The 20,667-nt window shown below is 50.1% G+C and overlaps 2 protein-coding genes across 5 annotated transcripts in view; one reads left to right on the top strand and one right to left on the bottom strand.

Moving 5' to 3' along the window:
* Positions 1–13,852, bottom strand: part of ZNF627 (zinc finger protein 627) — a 59,925-nt gene extending 46,073 nt beyond the window's left edge. The window contains exons 1-2 of one of the 2 annotated variants that reach the window (XM_055103626.2): positions 13,632–13,852; positions 8,770–9,196 (exon numbers count right to left, since the gene is read on the bottom strand). The gene's annotated coding sequence lies outside the window, so the exon portion shown is untranslated. The remainder of the gene's footprint in view (positions 1–8,769; positions 9,197–13,631) is intronic. The other variant, XM_034946795.3, reaches the window with a different exon arrangement.
* Positions 13,853–13,882: 30 nt separating this feature from the next.
* ELOF1 (elongation factor 1) lies at positions 13,883–20,199 on the top strand. 3 transcript variants are annotated; one of them, XM_055103629.2, is made up of 5 exons: positions 13,883–14,057; positions 18,012–18,090; positions 18,905–19,038; positions 19,189–19,259; positions 19,460–20,199. In XM_055103629.2, the coding sequence occupies exons 2-5, from the start codon at positions 18,046–18,048 to the stop codon at positions 19,522–19,524; spliced, it is 315 nt and encodes a 104-aa protein (XP_054959604.1). In that variant the 5' UTR covers positions 13,883–14,057; positions 18,012–18,045; the 3' UTR covers positions 19,525–20,199. The 3 variants fall into 3 exon arrangements, with proteins under 3 accessions (XP_054959604.1, XP_003830560.1, XP_034802690.1); XM_034946799.3 differs by having other exon boundaries at positions 13,994–14,057; positions 19,455–20,199; XM_003830512.5 differs by lacking the exon at positions 18,012–18,090 and having other exon boundaries at positions 13,918–14,057.
* Positions 20,200–20,667: the final 468 nt, after the last annotated feature.

Raw genomic sequence — 20,667 nt, 5'->3', positions numbered from 1 at the left:
GGTGATAGAGCAAGACTCTGTCTCAAAAAAAAAAAAAAAAATTAATTCAATAAAATCCCAGCAGAAAGAAGGGTACAACATAAAGCAAGTCTTCCTCCACCCCAGGGGCAACTAATATTAATCATTTTCTTTCTCTATATAGTCTATGCCTCCATAATCAAAACATTCCCTTTATTATTTTCTTTTTTTTTTTTTTTTGAGATGGAGTCTCACTCTGTCACCAGGCTGGAGTGCAGTGGCGTGATCTCGGCTCGCTGAAACCTCCAACTCCCAGATTCAAGCAATTCTCCTGCCTCAGCCTCCCGAGTAGCTGGGATTATAGGCACGAGCCACCACGCCCAGCTAATTTTTTTTTTTTTTTTTTTTTTTGAGACAGAGTCTTGCTCTGTCGCCCAGGCTGGAGTGCAGTGGCGTGATCTCGGCTCACTGCAAGCTCTGCCTCCCGGGTTCACACCATTCTCCTGCCTCAGCCTCCCAAGTAGCTGGGATTACAGGCGCCTGCCCCCACGCCCGGCTCGTTTTTTGTATTTTTAAATAGAGATGGGGTTTCATCGTGTTAGCCAGGATGGTCTCAATCTCCCGACCTCGTGATCCGCCTGCCTCAGCCTCCCAAAGTGCTGGGATTACAGGAGTGAGCCACCGCGCCTGGCAATTTTTGTATTTTTAGTAGAGATGGGGTTTCACCATGTTGGCCAGGATGGTCTCAATCTCCTGACCTCGTGACCTGCCCGCCTCAGCCTCCCAAAGTGTTGGGATTACAGGCATGAGCCGCTGTGCCCGGCCTATTATTTCTTTAGGGAGAGGGGTCTTGCTATATTGTCCAGGCTGGAGTGCAGTGGTGCAATCATAGCTCCCTGCAGCCTCAAACTCCTGGGCTCAAGAAATCCTCCCACCCTAGCCTCTCCAGTAGCTAGGACTACAGGCACGCACCACCACTCCTAACTAATTTTTAGATTTTTTTTGTAGAGATGGGAGTCTTGTTCTGTTGCCCAAACCGGTCTTGTACTCCTGGGCTCAAGCAATCCTCCTGCCTCAGCCTCCGAAAGTGTTGGGATTACAGGCATGAGCTATTGCTTGAGACTGTTTTTCAGAGACAGAGTTTTGCTATGTTGCCCAGGCTGGTCTTGAGCTCCTGGGCTCAAGTGATCCATCTCAGCCTCCCGAGTAGATGAGATTACAGGGGCATGCCACTGCAAACACATTCCCATTTTTTACACCAAAAGCAACACAATATACACATAGTTCTGCACACATTCCTGTTACTGCACTCCACTTTTTTTTTCTTTTTTGAGATGGAGTCTCACTCTGTCACCCAGGCTGGAGTACATGGGTGTAATGTTGGCTTACTGCAACCTCCATCTCCTGGGTTCAACCGATTAAGCAATTCTCCTGCCTCAGCCTCCCAGGTAGCTGGGATTACAGGCCCCCACCACCATGCCTGGCTAATTTTGTATTTTTAGTAGAGACGGCGTTTCACCATGTTGGTCAGGCTGGTCTTGAACTCCTGACCTCAGGTGATTCACCTGCCTTGGCCTGCCAAAGTGCTGGGATTACAGGCATGAGCCACTGTGCCCAGTCCTGAATTGTTTCTTGCATAAGATCCAAGAATGCTCTCTTGGGGTCTGGATCGAGACCCCTTTCCTGTAACACTTCAAACAATTTTGCAGTCCTCAATGTCATAACAAATGACCTTGTCCACGCATTACCTATGGGACAGACATGTTTGCAGGATTCCCAGGAACAAGGAAAAAGATTGCCCTTCTTTTTGACAGCCACGAAGCTTCTGCCTTATGTCACTGGCTCCTTGCTAGTGCCCCTTTCAGGATTTTATTGGTTTTGGGGGTTGTTTTGAGAGACAGAATCTTGCTCTGTCACTTAGACTAGAGTGCAATGGCAGGTCATAGCTCACTGCAGCCTCAAATTCACAGGGTCAGGTGATCCTCCTGCCTCAACCTCCCAAAGTGCTGGGATTGCAGGCGTGAGCCAAAATGCCAAAGTGCTCGGCCTCATTGAGGTTTTTTTATTTTGTTTTCTTTTTTTGAGATGGAGTCTCACTCCGTCAGCCAGGCTGGAGTGCAGTGGCACGATCTTGGCTCACTGCAACCTCCGCCTCCTGGGTTCAAGCAATTCTCTGCCTCAGCCTCCCAAGTAGCTGGGACTACAAGCACACGCCACCATGCCCAGCTAATTTCTGTATTTTTAGTAGAGATGGGGTTTCGCCATCTTGGCCAAGCTGGTCTTGAACTCCTGACCTCATGATCCACCCACCTCGGCCTCTCAAAGTGCTGGGATTACAGGCGTGAGCCACCACGCCCAGCCGTGGTTTTTTTAAATCTTTCCTTCTAGGCCAGGCATGGTGGCTCACACCTGTAATCCCAACACTTTCAGAGGCCGAGGCAGGTGGATCACCTGAGGTCAGGAGTTTGAGACCAGCCTGACCAATATAGTGAAACCCCGTCTCTACTAAAAATACAAAAATTAGCCGGGCATGGTGGCGTGTGCTTGTAGTCCCAGCTACTTGGGAGGCTGAGGCAGAGAATTGCTTGAACCCGGGAGGCGGAGGTTGCAGTGAGCCGATATGACGCCACTGCACTCCAGACTGAGCAACAGAGCGAGACTCTTTCTCAAAATACATAAATAAATAAATAATTATTTCCCTCTTACCAACAAGGCTGCAGTGGTGGTCCCTGGACCAATGCTGTGAAAGTAATGTGTAAGAAAACTTCTAGAAGGAGAATTATCTCAGGGCTGGGCACAGTGGCTCACACCTGTAATCCCAGCACTTTGAGAGGCTGAGGCAGGCAGATCACTTGAGGTCAGGAATTGGAGACCAGCCTGGCCAACATGGTGAAACCCCGTCCCTACTAAAAATACAAAAAATTAGCTGGGTATGGTGGCACGTGCCTGTAATCCCAGCTACTGAGGAGGCTGATGCAGGAGAATTGCTTGAACCCAGGAGGCGGAGGTTGCAGTGAGCCGAGATCACACCACTGCAATCCAGCCTGGGAAACAGAATGAGACTCCGTTTCAGGGGAAAAAAAAAAAAAAAAAAAAATCTCAGGGCCTGTTTCTCTTATACTGAAAGCAGAGTGCTAGACCTGATGTGACAGCTGCGGGGGAGCCCAGTTCCCCTCTGAGGGAGAGTTAAGTAACACCCACCCTCAGGCAACCCAGGCCATTAGCGCTAGGCAAGGCACAGGAACCCCTCCTTTGGCCCACTCTCAACCGCCACTTGCAACTGCTACACGGCAGGGACCCAGTTGTTTGGCTCCAGCTGCCTGCCTAGCGGAGTGAAATGAACCTAGGACAAAATGTAAACAGAGCTGAGTGCAGTGGCTCATGCCTGTAATCCCAGCACTTTGGTAGGCAGGGGCAGGCAGATCACTTGAGGACTGGAGTTCAAGACCAGCCTGGCCAACATGGCAAAAACCCACCTCTACTAAAAAATACAAAAGAATGTCAGGCCTGGTGATGCATGCCTATAATCCCAGCTACTTGGGAGGCTGAGGCACGAGAATCGTTCTTGTCTGGGAAGTGGAGGCCGCAGTGAGCTGTGATCACGCCACTGCACTCCAGTTTGGGAGACTGTCTCAAAAAAAAAATGGTAACTGAGGTTACTTCTGGGGAGAGGCACTTGGTGAAATTGTCACCTTTCATTTGTTATTTTACTTATTTTCTTTTTTGAGATGAAGTTTCCCTCTTGCTGTCCAGGCTGGAGTGCAGTGGCGTGATCTCAGCTCACAGCAACCTCTGCCTCCCAGATTCAAGCGATTCTCCTGCCTCAGCCTCCTGAGTAGCTGGGATTAGAGGCATGCGCCACCACGCCTGGTTAATTTTGTATTTTTTAGTAGAGACAGGGTTTCTCCATGTTGGTCAGGCTGATCTTGAATTCCCGACCTCAGGTGATCCACCCGCCTCGGCCTCCCAAAGTGCTGAGATTACAGGCATGAGCTACTGCTCCGGCTTATTTGTTACTTTGCGTGTGTGTGTGTGTGTGTGTGTGTGTGTGTGTGTGTGTGTATCTTGGTATAATTTGCTACTTTATAGATGTCAATACTGTTGAATTTGTTACAGGGTGTATGTGTTACTGTTATAATTTTTTGGTTTTTTTTGAAACAGTGTCTCACTCTGTTGCCCAGGCTGGAGTGCAATGGTGTAATCATAGCTCACTGCAGTTTCCACCTCCTGAGCTCAAGGGATCCTCCTGCCTCTGCCTCCTGAATGGGTGGGACCACAGCTTCACCCCACCACTCTTGGTTAATTTTGTGTGTGTGTGTTTTGTAGAGACGGGGTCTTGCTATGTTGCCTAGGCTGGTCTCAAACTCTTGACCTCAAGTGATTCTTCCTCCTTAGCCTCCCAAAATGCAGGATTACAGGTGTGAGCCATCATGTCTGGCCAACTGTTATAATTAAGCAGTGATCTTTCCAAAATGCAATCCTGGCCAGGGGTGGTGGCTCACACCTGTAATCCCAACACTTTGGGAGGCTGAGGCGGGCAGATCACTTGAGATCAGGAGTTCGAGACCAGCCTGGCCAACATGGCAAAACGCTGTCTCCACTAAAAATACAAAAATTAGCTGGCATGGTGGCGGGCACCTGTAATTCCAGCTACTCAGGAGGCTGAGACAGGAGAATCACTTGAACCCAGGAGGCGGAGGTTGCAGTGGGCCGAGGTCGTACCACTGCACTCCAGCCTGGGCAACAGAGCAAGACTCTGTCTCAAGCAAACAAACAAATCCCCAAAATGTAATCCTGAGTTTGTTCCAGCTGCCATTTACCGTCACTTCTGATCCTGGCCCATGAGGCAGGGGCCAGAATCATCCTTGCTTCTCAGAGGCTATTACAGAAGCTCAGACGTGTTTTTGTGGGTTTTTATTTTTTAATTTTTTTTGGTACAATATTTATCTTAGATTGGACGGCTTAACCACTGTGACCAAGGTCATTTCTAGGAAGTGGCAGTCCCTCAATCTTAACCACAACAGTCTAGGGAGGTCACAGCCGCTCTCTTCTCACTGACTCAGAGGCACCAGACAGGCAGGAGTCTGAATCAGAGGTCACCATCATAGCCCAAGGACCCCGTTCCCATGGCCCAGAGCACAGAAAGAAGAAGTGACACATCCAATGTCACATGAAGACTGAGTGGCAGGGGAGGGGGGATTGTAACTCAGGCTCCCTCCTCTACATCAGCCAGACACTTCTACCGAGCACCAAGGACCAAAGCTCTGTGCCAGGCAGCCGGGGACCCAAGGACACTAGGAGGAATAAATCAGGGTGGGCGCTGGCCCTCAGGGAGCTTTTGTCTTGCTGAGGAGACAACACCAGCCAGCACTCAGCCATCTTAATTAATTATTTTTTTTTTCTTTACTTTTCTGTTTTTTAGACAGGGTCTCACTCTGTTGCCCAGGCTGTCAGGCTGGAGTACAGTAGTGTGATCACAGCTCACTGCAACTTCCGTCTCCGGGGCTCAAGCAATCCTCCCTCCCACCTAAGCATCCCGAACAGCTGGGACTACAAGCACACACCACCACACCTGGCTAATTTTTTTTTTTTTTTTTTTTTTTCTTTTTGAGACAGAGTCTTGCTCTGTCGCCAGGCTGGAGTGTAGTGGCCTGATCTTGGCTCACTGCAACCTCCACCTCCCAGGTTCAATTGATTCTCCTGCCTCAGCCTCCCGAGTAGCTGGGACTACAGGTAAGTGTGCCACCATGCCCAGCTAATTTTGTATTTTTAGTAGAGACGGGGTTTCACCATGTTGACCAGGATGGTCTCGATCTCCTGACCTCGTGATCCACCCACCTCGGCCTCTCAAAGTGCTGGGGTTACAGGCGTGAGCCACTGCACCCAGCCAATTTTTGTATTTTTTGTAGAGAGGGGGTTTCACCACTTTGTCCAGGCTGGTCTTGAACTCCTGGGCTCAAGCAATCTGTCCATCTCGGCTTCCTGAAGTGCTGGGATTATAGCCATGAACCACCGCACCCGGCCTAATTTATTTATTTTAAGAAATGGGGTTCGGGCATGGTACATCATGCCTGTAATCCCAGCATTTTGGGAGGCCAAGGCAGGCGGATCACCTGAAGTCAGGAGTTCGAGACTAGCCTGGTCAACATGGTGAAATCCCTCCTCTACCAAAAAATACAAAAATTAGCCAGACATGGTGGTGTGCATCTGTAACCCTAGATACTTGGGAGGCTAAGGTGGGAGAACTGCTTGAACCCGGGAGGTGGAGGTTGCAGTGAGTCGAGATCACGCCACTGCACTCCAGCCTGGGCAATGGACTGAGACTCTGTCTCCAAAAAAAAAAAAAAAAAATGCCGGGCGCGGTGGCTCACGCCTGTAATCCCAGCACTTTGGGAGGCCGAGGAGGGCAGATCACGAGGTCAGGAGATCGAGACCATCCTGGCTAACACGGTGAAACCCTGTCTCTACTAAAAACACACGCACAAAAAAATTAGCCGGGCGTGGTGGCGGGCGCCTGTGGTCCCAGCTACTTGGGAGGCTGAGAGGCAGGAGAATGGTGTGAACCCAGGAGGTGGAGCTTGCAGTGAGCCAAGATCGCACCACCGCACTCCAGCCTGGGCGACAGAGCAAGACTCCATCTCAAAAAAAAAAAAAAAAAGAGAGATGGAGTCTCCCTAGGTTGCCCAAACTGGTCTTGAACTCCTGTCCTCAAGTGATCCTCTCACTTCGGCCTCCCAAAATGCTGGGATTACAGGCATAGCCACCACACCAGGTTCAGCCATTTTTGGAAAGATGCCTTTTAACCTGCAAGAAACGAGACAGCAGAGTCCCTCAGGCAAGTGGCAGGGTTTCATCTCTTCTCGATCCTCCTGAGCAACCAACCACTCCTGATTTCAGCTGTCACAGACACTATCATCTTGCCACTCTGCTTGTCAAACTAGAGGCTGAAAAAGGGACTGGCATTCTCATGCAGCCAGTAGGCTGTCTGTCACTTGACACTCAGGCCATGTCCACTTCCTAAACAGCATCCCAGGCCAAGAATCATGAATAAGAAAGTGAGATACCTGCCTTACCAATAGCAAAACATACAGTCATCAAAATAGTAACACACTGGCTCAGGGTCAGGTGTGGTGGCTCACGCCTGTAATCCCAGCACTTTGGGAGGCCGAGGCGGGTGGATCACCTGAGGTCAGGAGTTCAAGACCAGCCTGGCCAACGTAGCGAAACCTGTCTCTACTAAAAATACAAAAATTAGCCAGGTGTGGTGGTGGGCGCCTATAATCCCAGCTACTTGGGAGGCTGCTGAGGCAGGAGAATCACTTGAACCCTGGAGGCAGAGGTTGTAGTGAGCCGAGATTGCGCCACTGCACTCCAGCTTGGGTGACAGGGCAAGACACCGTCTCAAAAAAAAAAAAAAAAAAAAGGACATTGACATTGACTCAGGGTAAGGTGTGGTGGCTCATACTTGCAATCCCAGCACTTTGGAAGGCTAAGATGTGAGGATCACTTAAGGCCAGGAATTCAAGACCAGCCTGGGCAACATAGCAAGGCCCCAACTTAAAAAAAAATACATAAATTAACCAGGCATGGAGGTGTACGCCTGTAGTTCCAGCTATTTAGGAGGCTGAGGTGGGAAGATCCCTCGAGCCCAGGAGCTGGAGGCTACAATGAGCAATGATCACACCATGGCATTCCAGCCTGAGCCTGGATGATGGAGTGAGATCCTGTCTCTAAAATAAAAAAACAAAAAACAAAAAACAAAAAAAAACCACCAAAACAAAACATTGGCTCGGGAAAATATCAAGAGAGTAAGTAGAAACAAATACAAAAACAATATAGCATTGACTCAGGAAAATACTGAGGGAATCCAAGAACAAATTCAGGAAGATTTATTTAAGAACATAATATAGGTTCAAGGTCGCATTGCAACTTCATGGAAAAGGAGGTGTTATTTGCCTTGTCAGTTTGCACTGGAATGAGACAAAACCTGAACCCTACCTTAGACCACATACAAAAATAAATTCCGAAGGAATCAAATATTTCAGGGAGGCAGGATGTGGTGGCTCATGCCTGTAATCCCAGCACTTTGGGAGGCCATGGTGGGTGGATTGCTTGAGCCTAGGGGTTCAAGACCAGCCTGAGAAACATAGTGAATCCCATCTCTACCAAAAATAAAAAATAAAAATAAAAAAGTAAACAGGCATGGAGGTGCTTATCTGTAGTTCCAGATACTCAGGGGGTTGAGAGGGTGGGGTGGAGAGGGTGGGGCAGGGGCTAAGGTGGGAGGATCACTTGAGCCTGGGAGGTCAAGCCTGCAGTGAGTCATGATCACGCCACTGTACTTCCGCCTGGGCCACAGAGTGAGACCCTGTCTCAAAATCAATCAAGCAAGCAAGCAAGCAATCACAGGGAAAGATGCAAATGAACATCCACACAAAGACCTGTGGAGGGAAGGCAAGATTTCTCCTCTACCCTCTTAGATCTCTGGCTGGGCCTAAGACTTAAACTGACATTTGATCAATTAATAGGAGAAAAGCATAGAAATATATTTAACATAAGTTCTATGGGACATGGGAGCCCTGAAAAGGAAGACCCAAAGAAGCAGTTACAGTCAAACACTTATTTACTGTATTGGAGAAACAGTAGAAAATTATGGATGGACATGGTGGCTCATGCCTGTAATCCCAACACTTTGGGAGGCCAAGGTGGGCGGATCACCTGAGGTTGGGAGTTTGAGACCAGCCTAATCAACATGGAGGAACCCCATCTCTACTAAAAATACAAAAATTAGCCAGGCATGGTGGCACATACCTGTAATTCCAGCTACTTGGGAGGCTGAGGCAGAAGAATCACTTGAACCTGGGAGGCAAAGGTTGCAGTGAGCTGAGATCGCACCACTGGACTCTAGCCTGGGCAACAGAGCCAGACTTCTCAAAAAAAAAAAAAAGTAGTAAATTATAGATGGGCGTGGTGGCTCATACTAGTAATCCCAACACTTTGGGAGGCCAAGGTGGGAGGATTGCTTGGACCCAGGAGTTCAAGAACAGCCTGGACAACACAGGGAGACCCCACCTCTAAAACAACAAAAAATAAAATTAGCTGGGTGGCACGCACCTGTAGTCCCAGGTACTCAGGAGGCTGACGTGGGAGTTTCGCTTGAGCCCAGGAGTTTGAGGCTGCAATCAGCTATGATTGTGCCACTGTACTCCAGCCTGGGCAGCAGAGTAAGGCCCCGTCTCTAAATAAATATATAAATAAATTTTAAAATTATAAATAAATATTATAAATAAAGTTTTAAAAGGGTAGTAAATTATGAAAATGTGACAAGACAAAGGGGTTTGGGCTAGAGCAGTTAATGGTGGAAAAATAACTAGAAAAATAAGGGTTCGTTTAACAAGGTTTGTTTGTACATTTTTTCCTCAGCTTTGACTCCCTGTCTTCTGGTGATAAGAATTGTACGATCTAGGGCTGGACGTGGTGGCTCAGGCCTGTAATCCCAGCACTTTGGGAGGCAGAAGCAGGTGGATCACTTGAGCTCAGGAGCTGTACACCAGCCTAGGCAACTTAGTGAAACCCTGTGTCTACCAAAAATACAAAAAAATTAGCTGGGCATGGTGGTGGGTGCCTGTGATCCCAGCTATTTTGGGGACAAGGCGAGAGGATCGCTTAAGACTAGGAGGTGGAGGTTGCAGTGAGGTTGCAGGAAGTGGATATCACACCACTTCACTCCAGCCTGGGCAACAGGATGAGACCCTGTCTAAAAAGAATTTTACTTTCTTTCTGGGATGGGGAGGGCATCTTCCATATGGGGGTTTATCTCGTTTTCCAGAGAAAAGAGGGAGGTCAGAGTGCTTTTCCTGCACCTACTGTTTTTCAAGTGCCCTTAGCTGAAACAATCCATATGCCAAAGTGGCATATTTTGGAGTGGTGTCATCTGCCACCCTCAAAATGAAAGAAATGGTTCATAACAGCTCTAATAATTGTTCAACACCAGCAACAATGCAAAAACAGGTCACTAACAGGTGAAAAGATAAACAAAGTGTGGGACATTCATATAACAGAATACAACTGAATAATAATCATGCCTATAATCCAAGCGCTTTGAAAGGCCAAGGCAGGTGGATTGCTTGAGTCCAGGAGTTCGAGACCAGCCTGGGCAACATGGCAAAACCTTGTCTTTACAAAAACCACAAAAATTAACTGGGCGTGGTGGTGCACAGGTGTAATCCCCGCTACTCGGGAAGCTGAGGTGGGAGGACTGCTGGAGCCTGGGAAGTTGAGGCTACAGTGAACCATGATGGTGCCACTGCACTCCAGTCTGGGTGACAGAGTGAGACCCCATCTCAAAAGAAAACAAAAAAGAAACAAACTGCTGACATATCCAACAACACGAGTGAGTTCCTTTTTTTCTTTTTTTTTTTTTTTTTGAGACAGAGTCTGGCTCTGTTGCCCAGGCTGGAGTGCAATAGCGTGATCTCGGCTCACTGCAACCTCCGCCTCCTGGTTTCAAGTGATTCTCCTGGCTTGGCCTCCCAAGTAGCTGGGATTACAGGCGCACACCAACACATCCAGCTAATTTTTGTATTTTTAGTAGAAATGGGGTTTCACCATGTTGGCCAGGCTGGTCTTGAACTTCTGACCTCAAGCAATCCACCCGCCTTGGCCTCCCAAAATGCTGGGAACATGAGTGAGTTTCAAACATCTTATGCTGGGGAAAGAAGCCCAGCTCAAAAGGCTACACGTTGTATGATTCAGCTTATATGACTTTCTGAAAAAGACAAAGTTATAGGAACCAAAAACAAATCAGTTAGGGCCAGGGGCTGGAGTAGGGGACAGAGCACAAAAGGGCAAGAGAAAATTTCTTTTTTTTTCTTATTTTTTTTTTTTTTAAGACTGAGTCTTGATCTGTCACCCAGGCTGGAGTGCAGTGGCACAATCTTGGCTCACTGCAGCCTCCGCCTCCTGGGTTCAAGTGATTCTCCAGCCTCAGCCTCCCGAGTAGCTGGGACTTCAGGCATGTACCACTATGTCTGGCTAATTTTTGTATTTGTAGTGGAGACTACAAGGGGTCTCACCGTGTTGCCCAGGCTGGTCTCAAACTCCTGTCTTCACGTGATTCGCACACCTCGGCCTCCCAAGGTGCTAGGATTACAGGCATGAGCCATCACACTCGGCTACTGGTAAGAGGAAATTTCTTAGGGTGATGGAAATAATTGTCTTGATTATGGTCATGTTTTAATGATATACCTGTATGTCAAAACATGCAATTTCGGCCAGGCATGGTTTAAATATGAGCAGTTCATGTTCAGTCAATTACATCCAACAAAGCTGGGAAGGAGGGAAGTAAGAGAGGGAAGGGATGAAAGGAGAGAAAAAGAGAAAACTAATGTGGCAATCATGAACAAAATGAAAGATATATACATCCTGTGACTCAATGTCTTTTTTTTTTTTTTTTTTTTTTTTGAGATGGAGTTTCACTCTTGTTGCCCAGGCTGGAGTGCAGTGGCGCGATCTCGGCTCACTGCAACCTCTGCCTCCCGGGGTTCAAGTGATTCTCCTGCCTCAACCTCCTGAGTAGCTGGGATTACAGGTGCCTGCCACCATGCCCAGCTAATTTTTGTATTTCTAGTAGAGACAAGGTTTTACCATGTTGGTCAGGCTAGTCTTGAACTCCTGACCTCAGGTTATCCACCCGTCTTGGCCTCCCAAAGTGCTGGGATGGGCCAGGCGCCATGGCTCACGCCTGTAATCCCAGCACTTTGGGAGGCCAAGGCAGGCAGATCACGAGGTCAGGAGTTCAAGACCAGCCTGGCCAACATGGTAAAACCCCATCTTTACTAAAAATACAAAAATTAGCCAGGCATGTTGGCGCACGCCTGTAATCGTAGGTACTCAGGAGGCTGAGGCAGGAGAATTGCTTGAATCCAGGAGGTGGAGGTTGTAGTGAGCCAAGATCACACCACTGCACTCCAGCCTGGGCCACAGAGCAAGACTCTGTCTCAAAAAAAAAAAAAAAAAAAGAAAAGCAAAAACAAAAAAGTGCTGGGATTACAGGTGTGAGCCACCATACCCGGCCATCATTTATTGTTTTTTATTTTATTTTATTTTATTTTTAGAGACAGGATTTCACTATGTTGCCCATGCTAGCCTCAAACTCCTGGGCTCAAGCAGTCCTCCCACCTCAGCCTCCCAAAGTGCTGGGGTTACTGGGGTGAGACACTGTACTCACAAATGTCATTTTTTGAAAACTATGCTTCACTAAAGATCCAGTCTTAAGGATATTGATTCAGGGACATTTACTGCATCATCACAGTGGCAAAACTCAGAAAAGTCCAGGAATTGTCCATCAGTAGGATAACGGTTGATTACACTATGGCAGAGTTGCACTATGAATCATGTAGCTACTAAAAACAAAAGTTAGGTATACGTGTATAGATGGTTAAGTGGAAATAGCAAGTTGCACGGTAACTGTATAGTATGATTCCATCCTGTGTGTATTCTAGTTTGCTCCAGCACTGAAAAAGGGTCTCACAGGAGGGCAGTTCTACTGGTTACACTTGACAGTTACCAGGGTAACACTGCCCCCTAGGGGATATCCTAGAGATCCCTCTACAGACAGCCCCTGACTTGACGGTTCTAAGATTTTTCAACTTGATTATGATAGGTTTATCGGGATGTAACCCCATCGTAAGTCAAAGAGCATCTGTATTCGAAATACATTTCATTACAAATTATCTTCCTGAACACTCTAATGCAACAGCTCTTATCAAGGTCCGCAGGGACCAGACCCTTGCCAAACTCAACTGTCAATTCTCTTTCCTCATCTTCTTCAACTCAGGGACACGTGACACAGCTAACCCCTCTCTCTCTCCATCTTGAAATATCTTTTTCAGGCCAGGTGTGGTGGCTCACGCCTGTAATCCCAACAATTTGAGAGGCTGAGGCGGATGGATCACTTGAGGTCAGGAGTTCGAGACCAGCCTGACCAACATGGTGAAACCCCATCTCTACTAAAAATACAAAAATTAGCCAGGCATGGTAGTGCGCACCTGTAATTACAGCTACTTAAGAGGCTGAGGCAGGAGGATCGCTTGAACCCAGGAGGCTAAGGTTGCAGTGAGCCCATATGGCGTCACTGCACTCCAGCCTGGGCGACAGAGCGAGACCCTGTCTCAGAAAAAAACAAAACCAAAAATAAAAACCAATAAAAGTCCTTGGCCGGGCGCGGTGGCTCACGCCTGTAATCCCAGCACTTTGGGAGACCGAGGCGGGTGGATCACGAGGTCAGGAGTTCAAGACCAGCCTGGCCAAGATGGTGAGACCCCATCCCTACTCAAAAAAAAAAAAAAAAAAAAACCTACAAAAATTAGCCGGGCGCGGTGACCGGCGCCTGTAATCCCAGCTACTCGGGAGGCTGAGGTAGGAGAATCACTTGAACCCGGGAGGCGGAGGTTGCAGTGGGCCGAAATCGAGCCACTGCACTCCAGCCTGGGCGACAAAGTGAGACTCCGTCTCAAAAAAATAAAATAAAATAAAACAAAAATAAAAAATAAAAATCCTTAACACGGCCCACGAGGCTCCATGGAATCTGGCCCCAGCCTGTCCACTCAACCTCATCTACTACAATCTGGGCACTCAAAATGTGGTCCGCGGATCAGCAGCATGGAAGTCACCTGGGAGCGAGTTAGAACAGCAGCCTCTCAGGCCTCCCTCTTCATCTGCTGGATCAGAACTTGAACTTTTTAGTTTGAGTAGAGCGTCTTCCATGCTTACAAGCTTCCCCTTCACCCTGATTCAGCCATAAGGTTATTTCATATTCCTCACTTGCCGCTCCTGGGAACTGACCAGAAGTACTGGCATCGCGCGTAGGTACAGGCAAATACGCACCGGCTCTTGCGCAGGCGCACTGCGTCTCCGTCGGAGCGCTCCTATTTGAGTACGCGTGCGCTCAGAGCAGCGGCGAAGGAGGCAGGGCCTATTTGCTGGGCTGTCCGGAATGGGGGTGGCCGGGACCTGAAAGTAGGAGAGGGGTTTCCGCTTCCGGCAGGAGTCGGAAGTCACTGTCTGCCGGGTGAACGGACCTTTCGCAGCTGGAGAAGGTGAGTGCTGGTGCTGCTCGTGCGAGTGGGCGTTGGGGCTGGGCAGGACTGGAAGTTCCTCTACTCCGTGCGTTTACGGGGTCCTGGAGGAGGCTCCTGGGACCTCGAGCTTGGGGGAAAGCCGGTCGGGGAGACTGACTCCCCCCGACCCCATCCTTCCAAGCGCGACTACCGGGACGCCTGGCTCTTCCCGGCGGCCGTCGGGAGGCGATGCCGAAGCTTTAGTGAGTCTGGAGGAACAGCCAACTCCCCACCTCTTGGGTACCAGCAGATTCGGGGGATGACTCCTCTGCCATCCCCTTTTGGCGCGCTTGGACTTAACGTTGTCACAGGACAGGCTGAGGCCTCTGCATTCCTTGTGCAAGCCAGACCCCATTCATGGGATGGGGAGACTGTAGTCCTTGGGCAAAATGAGCTTCTGGGGCTCATCCGTAGATTTTGTTTGGACTATTTTTTTTTTTTTTTTTTTTTTTTGAGACTGAGTCTTGCTGTGTCGCCGAGGCTGGAGTGCAGTGGCGCGATCATAGCTCATTGCAGCCTCGACCTCCTGGGCGCAAGCTTCCCACTTCAGCTTGCCGAGTAGCTGGGACTACAGACTCGCGGCTAATTTTTGTAATTTTGTAGAGATGAAGGGTCTCACTCTGTTTCCCAGGCTGGTCTGGAACTCCTGGCTTCAAGCGATCTTCCCACCTGGGCCTCCCAAAGTGATGAGATTACGGGCGTGACCTCCCAAAGTGATAGAGTTACAAGCAAACTGATTGAGTGATTTATTCAGTAATGGTTATTGCTGGGCACGGTGGCTCATGCTTGTAACGCCAGCACTTTGGGAGGCCGAGGCGAGAGTATCTCTTGAGCCCAGGAGTTCCAGACCAGCCTGGGCAACATGGTGGGTCCCTGTCTCTACAAAAAATACAAAAATTAGCTGGGCGTGGTGCCGCGGCTAATTTATATTTCAGAGGTAGAGGGGCAGGGGGAGGATCGCATAAGGAATGTGTGAGAGAAAAAGACATTGAGGATGAATCCAAGGTTTCTGATTTGATTATCCGGAAAGATGGAATTGCTGTTAGCTGAGATGAGGAAGACTGGAAGAGCAGGTTGCTATATCAGGGGCTTGGTTTTGGACATGATATGTTTAATCTTAGGTGGAAGTTAGACATCAGGTGGAGGTGTGGCTGAGGCAGATAGATCAGAGTCTGCAATTCAGACTCAAGGCTGGAGAAGCAGGTGGCCTCAGTGTAGAGTAGGCATGAAGCCCTAAGACTGGGTGAAATCTTCATGTGGTGAGTATAGCCAGAAAGGAGAGGATCCAACAATTAAACTCATGGGCTTTTTGCTCTGTTGCCCAGGCTGGAGTGCCTCGGCTCACTGCAACCTCCGCCTCCCGGGTTCAAGTGATTCTCCTGCCTCAGCCTCCCGAGTAGCTGGGATTACAGGCGTGCACCACCATGCCTGGCTAATTTTTGTATTTTTAGTAGAGATGGGGTTTCACCATGTTGGTCAGGCTGGTCTCGAACTCCTGACCTCGTGATCTGCCCACCTCGGCCTCCCAAAGTGCTGGGATTACAGGCGTGAACCACTGCACTCAGCCTTTTTTTTTTTTTTTTTTTTAGATGAAGTTTTGCTCTGTTGCCCAGGCTGGAGTGCGGTGGCACGATCTCAGCTCACTGAAACCTCCGACTCCCAGGTTCAAGCGATTCTCCTGCCTCAGCCTCTCTATTAGCTGGGATTACAGGCATGTGCCACCACGCCCAGCTAATTTTTGTATTTTTAGTAGAAATGAGGTTTCACCATGTTGGCCATGCTGGTCTCCAACTCCTAACCTCAAGTGATCTGCCCACCTTGGCCTCCCAAAGTGCTGGGATTATAAACGTGAGCCACAGCGCCTGGCCCAAACTCACGTGCTCTCTTCATTGGAGCAAGTTGGCAGAGAGGCAGGAGCATAGGAGACTAGCAGGAGCCACCAGTGAGGCAGAGGACAGGGAGCACATGGCATCCTGAGAGCCACATGTGCTCTCAGGGGAGGAAGGACCTCTGGAATGGGAGGACTGCCATTGGGATTTGCAGTATGGAGCCACCAGTAACCTAAGTTTGGAGGCAAGGGGTGCAGAGAGATGGGTGGGAATGCAGATGGCTGTACACTAAAACAGCCTGCAGAGAAAAGGATCATAGCTGGAAGAGGATGAAGAGTTTTTTTTTCCCCCTTTTTAAATGAGGAGAGAGGTAATAACAAGTGTGTGAGAGTGATCCAGTGGAGCTGGAAAATTTGATGTTGCTCAAAGAAAAGGGGATGGGAGCCATGGCAGAATGAACAAATTGTTTTTGCAGGAACTTACTTCCATAGTAAAGGAGGCATGCCGAAGCTGGGCATGGTGGTGCACACCTGTTGTCCCAGCTACTGAGCAGGCTGAGGCCAGAGGATTGAGGCTTTAGCAAGCTGTGATCATGCCACTGCACTCCAGCCTGGGCAACAGAGCAAGACCTCATCTCTTAGATAAATAAAGAGGGTGGGTGAATGGCTGAATGAGTTGGTCCTAGGAGCTGTCTTTGGATTGCTTCTATTTACTCAGTGAACTGGAAGCATCACAGTTAAGAGTTGGGGGTGTTGGCTAGGCGCGGTGGCTCACGCCTGTAATCCCAGCACTTTGGGAGGCCGAGACAGGTGGATCACGAGGTCTGAAGATCGAGACCATCCTGGCTAACACGGTGAAACCCCATCTCTACTAAAAATACAAAAAATTAGCCATGCGTGGTAGTGCATGCCTGTACTCCCAGCTACTCGGGAGGCTGAGGCAGGAGAATCATTTGAAGCCAGGAGGTGGAGGTTGCAGTGGGTCGAGATCATGCCACTGCACTCCAGCCTGGGCGGCAGAGCAAGACTCCATCTCAAAAAAAAAAAAAGAAAAGAAAGAGTTAGGGGTATTACATAGGAAGTGATCAGCAGATAATGAATGAAACTCCACTGTTTATTCTGGAAGACACTGGCAGGCTGCTGACCTCCCCGTCACAGTGGAACGATGCTAGAACCAGCAGTCGTGTGTGTGTGTGTGTTGGAGGAGGCGCCATAGGAGGCTCAGGGATGGCAAACACAGTGCCCTGAGCACCATGCCTCGCAGGGGAGTTAGGCTCAGTGGTAACTGCTGCCGTTTCCCCACCCACCTGCCTCCTGGACATCTGTTCCTAGATATCCCTCTGCCACCCAACCCCATCATTTTCTCCAAAACCCTGTCCTTCCTATGTGTTAGACATCAGAGAATGATGCCACCTTGTCCCTCTAGCCACTATGTCCCCGCCACAACCTTGGGAGTCATCCTGGACTTTCCTTCTCTCGTCACACTCACTCACTCCGCCGCCATGTCTCCTCTGTCTCTCTCACCCTCTGCCATCTCTACCCCAACAGCCCTGTCCTGGCTGTGACTTTGTCTTCATCCAGATTATGACTCACACCGCAGTCCCTCAAAAGCACAGGGTGACTTTGTCCTTTCACTCCTTGTAGCTCCCAGGATCCATCCAAACACCCAGAACCCTCCCACCTGTCCCTCCTCTCTCCCTCACCTGCCAGGGGACAGACAGCTGCCCTGAGCCTTCACACAGTGTTCCTCTACTCAGAAGTGCCTGTCCCCACTTCTCTGCCCTGCAGTCTGTCATCTGGATCGAGGCCATCAGATAACCTGAGTGTCACTCCTCCTGGATGGTACTTACATGTCCTTTGCCAAGAGGAGTAGCCAGAATAAAATCACCAGTTCCTAGGCTCTTAGGCTCCACCCGGCCCTGAACAGCTGGCTTGTCTTGGAGTCTCTTGTGCCACCCTCCCCAGGAACAGTGGCTTCCTTGTATTGGCGCCAGCGATGATGGGCCAGCTCTGTGCTAAGTACTTAACTTACCATTCCTGGTGTCAGCCCCACAAGTCTCCTCTGAGATAGCAACCTTATTTCGACTTTTTTTTTTTTTTTTGAGACGGATCTTGCTCTGTCGCCCAGGCTGGAGTGCAATGGTGCAATCTCGGCTCACTGCAGTCTCCACCTCTTGGGTTCAGGTGAGTCTCCTGCCTCAGCCTCCTGAGTAGCTGGGGTTACGGGTGCCTGCCACTATGGCCAGCTAATTTTTGTATTTTTAGTAGAGATGGGGTTTCACCGTGTTGGTCAGGCTGGTCTCGAACTCCTGACCTCGTGATCCGCCCGCCTCAGCCTCCCAAAGTCCTGGGATTACAAGTGTGAGCCACCACACCCGGCCTTTTTTTTTCTTTTTTTTTTTTTTTTTGATGCAGGGTTTCATCCTGTTGCCTAGGCTGGAGTGCAGTGCCTGGATCATAACTCTGGATCATCACTGAAACCTGAAACTCCTGGGCTCAAGCGATCCTCCCATCTCAGCCTCCCAAGTAGCTGGGACTACAGGCCTGCACCACCACGCCTGGCTAATTTTTAATTTTTTTTTTTTTTAGAGATGAGGCCTCACTATGTTGCCCAGGCTGGTCTCCAGGTCCTGGCATCAAGTAATCCTCTCACCTTAGCTTCCCAAAGTGCTGGCTGGGATTACAGGTGTGAGCCACCATGCCTGGCCTTGTCTCTGTTTTATAGACGAGGAAACTGTGGCACAAAGAGCTTAAATAACCTGCCCAGGTCACGCAGTAAGTGAGAGAGACGGGGTTAGAGCCTCGTCTCACCCCTTCCATCCAGAGTGGGACAGGGAATTGTCCTCCTGCATCAGGACTGAGGGCCTCGTCCCTCAAGGGCAGAGGCCCCGGGGCCATGGTGCAAGTCCCAGACCCTCTTTCCGGCCTGCTTTCTAGAGCATTGAGCTGGGGCGCTGCGTGGTTTCCTCAAACCACTGACATCTGCCACTCCCCACAGGCTCATCCACCTGCAGACATGGGGCGCAGAAAGTCAAAACGAAAGCCGCCTCCCAAGAAGAAGATGACAGGCACCCTCGAGACCCAGTTCACCTGCCCCTTCTGCAACCACGAGAAATCTTGTGATGTGAAAATGTGAGTGGGGAACAGGGCAAGGGATCCAGCCTCCCCACTGCCTCCTCCCCGCTGTTCTCCATCCTGCCCCTTGCCTCCCTTGGTGAAGGCGTCATCACCCACAGGCCCAGGACGCGTTGCTCACCAGTCCCTTCTCTTGGTCTGTTTCAGGGACCGTGCCCGTAACACTGGAGTCATCTCTTGTACCGTGTGCCTAGAGGAATTCCAGACGCCCATAACATGTATCCTTGGAAACCTGGGCTTTTTCCAGAGGGTGGGGAGGGGGCTGGAGTCCGGACCCTGCTCATCTGGCCCACTGTGTGCCCTGGTGCAGGGCCAAAGCCGTCCAGAGGAACAGGTGCCACCTAGTGATTTCTGTGGGGTGAGAAGATGCAGGGCAGGGTTCCAATGCCAATGATCGCCCTTGACCTAAGTGGCCCAGATCTGTCAGAACCCGTGGATGTGTACAGTGATTGGATAGACGCCTGCGAGGCGGCCAATCAGTAGCGACACAGAGGACCCGCCCCCTGAGCAGCCCCGCCTACTGTGGATCCAGCTGTTCGGTTCTGGTCCAGAGACATTCCAGGGGTCCAGGGTGTGGGTCCTGGGCTGTCACAGCCCTGTGTGTGTGTGTGTATGTATGTGTGTGTGTAGTGGGTGTGCGTGTGAGTGGGTGTGTGAGTGGGTGTGGGTGGCTGCATGTGTCACTGGGGTGGCCGTGAGTGTGTGCTCACAAGTACGCGGTGGTGTCGGGTTCCTGGGCCTGAGGGGCCTGAACTGATCTCACTTGGCTCCGAAAGCCTTTGCTGTGTTCCCTGCAGCCCCTGGCCCCCCAGCTTTGGGGCTCTGGCTCCCCCGGCGGAATTGGGGGACTGTTTCCTGACATCCTGGACAAGGGAAGCCCACTAGAGGCTGGAACAGGACCTCTCCAGCCTCCTCACCAGCACCGTGCCCATCTCAACTGGACTTCCCGCCCTCCTTCTCCACCTTCTAGTGCCCGTGGCCGGGGATTCAAAGCCGCCGTTCCTCAGGTCCCTGGGCTGGGCCCTGACAGGGAGCCACCCCCCTCCCCATGGTAACCAGGAAGCCCGTTTCATGTTCAGTTGCTTTTGTAGAGGAAGCAAGGGCTGGGATGGGGACAGCTGTCAATCACAAGCCCTTAAATAAAGCAGCCAGCGCACATCCCTTGCTGTCCGTGATGTCTTGGGTTCTGTGTCTGCCTGGTCACCAGAAGAAGGAGAGGGGACCTGAGGCTCCGGTGTTCGGGAGGTGGCCTGGTGGCCCATGTGACCAGCCCTTCAAACCACCCAGCGTTTTATTCAGTCAGCATTCAGGGTGGTGGAGCAGGCAGACATCTGGCCAGGTGTTTACAGCAGTCACAATAGGAAATGGGGGAGGTGAGACAGAACAGGTGGTCAGAGGAGGCTTCTGGGAGGGGCAGGCTGAGACAGTGACACCGTAGGGCCACCTCTAGCCAGACGCTGACCTCTGGCCTTGCCTGCGTCGCCCCAGTGTCCTGACAGCCACTCTGTGGGGCAGGTGCCAAGCTAACCCCAAGTTCAAAGATGAGGAAACAGAGGCTAGAGGTGAAGGAGGTCACTGGCCCAAGACCCTACAGCCAGAAAGTGGCACAGGGGGATTTGAACCCAG

Source organism: Pan paniscus, chromosome 20 (genome assembly GCF_029289425.2).
Source record: "Pan paniscus chromosome 20, NHGRI_mPanPan1-v2.0_pri, whole genome shotgun sequence".
Lineage (NCBI taxonomy): Eukaryota > Metazoa > Chordata > Mammalia > Primates > Hominidae > Pan > Pan paniscus.
The sequence above is the reverse complement of the archived record's forward strand: the minus strand, read 5'-3'. Positions and strand labels throughout refer to the sequence as shown.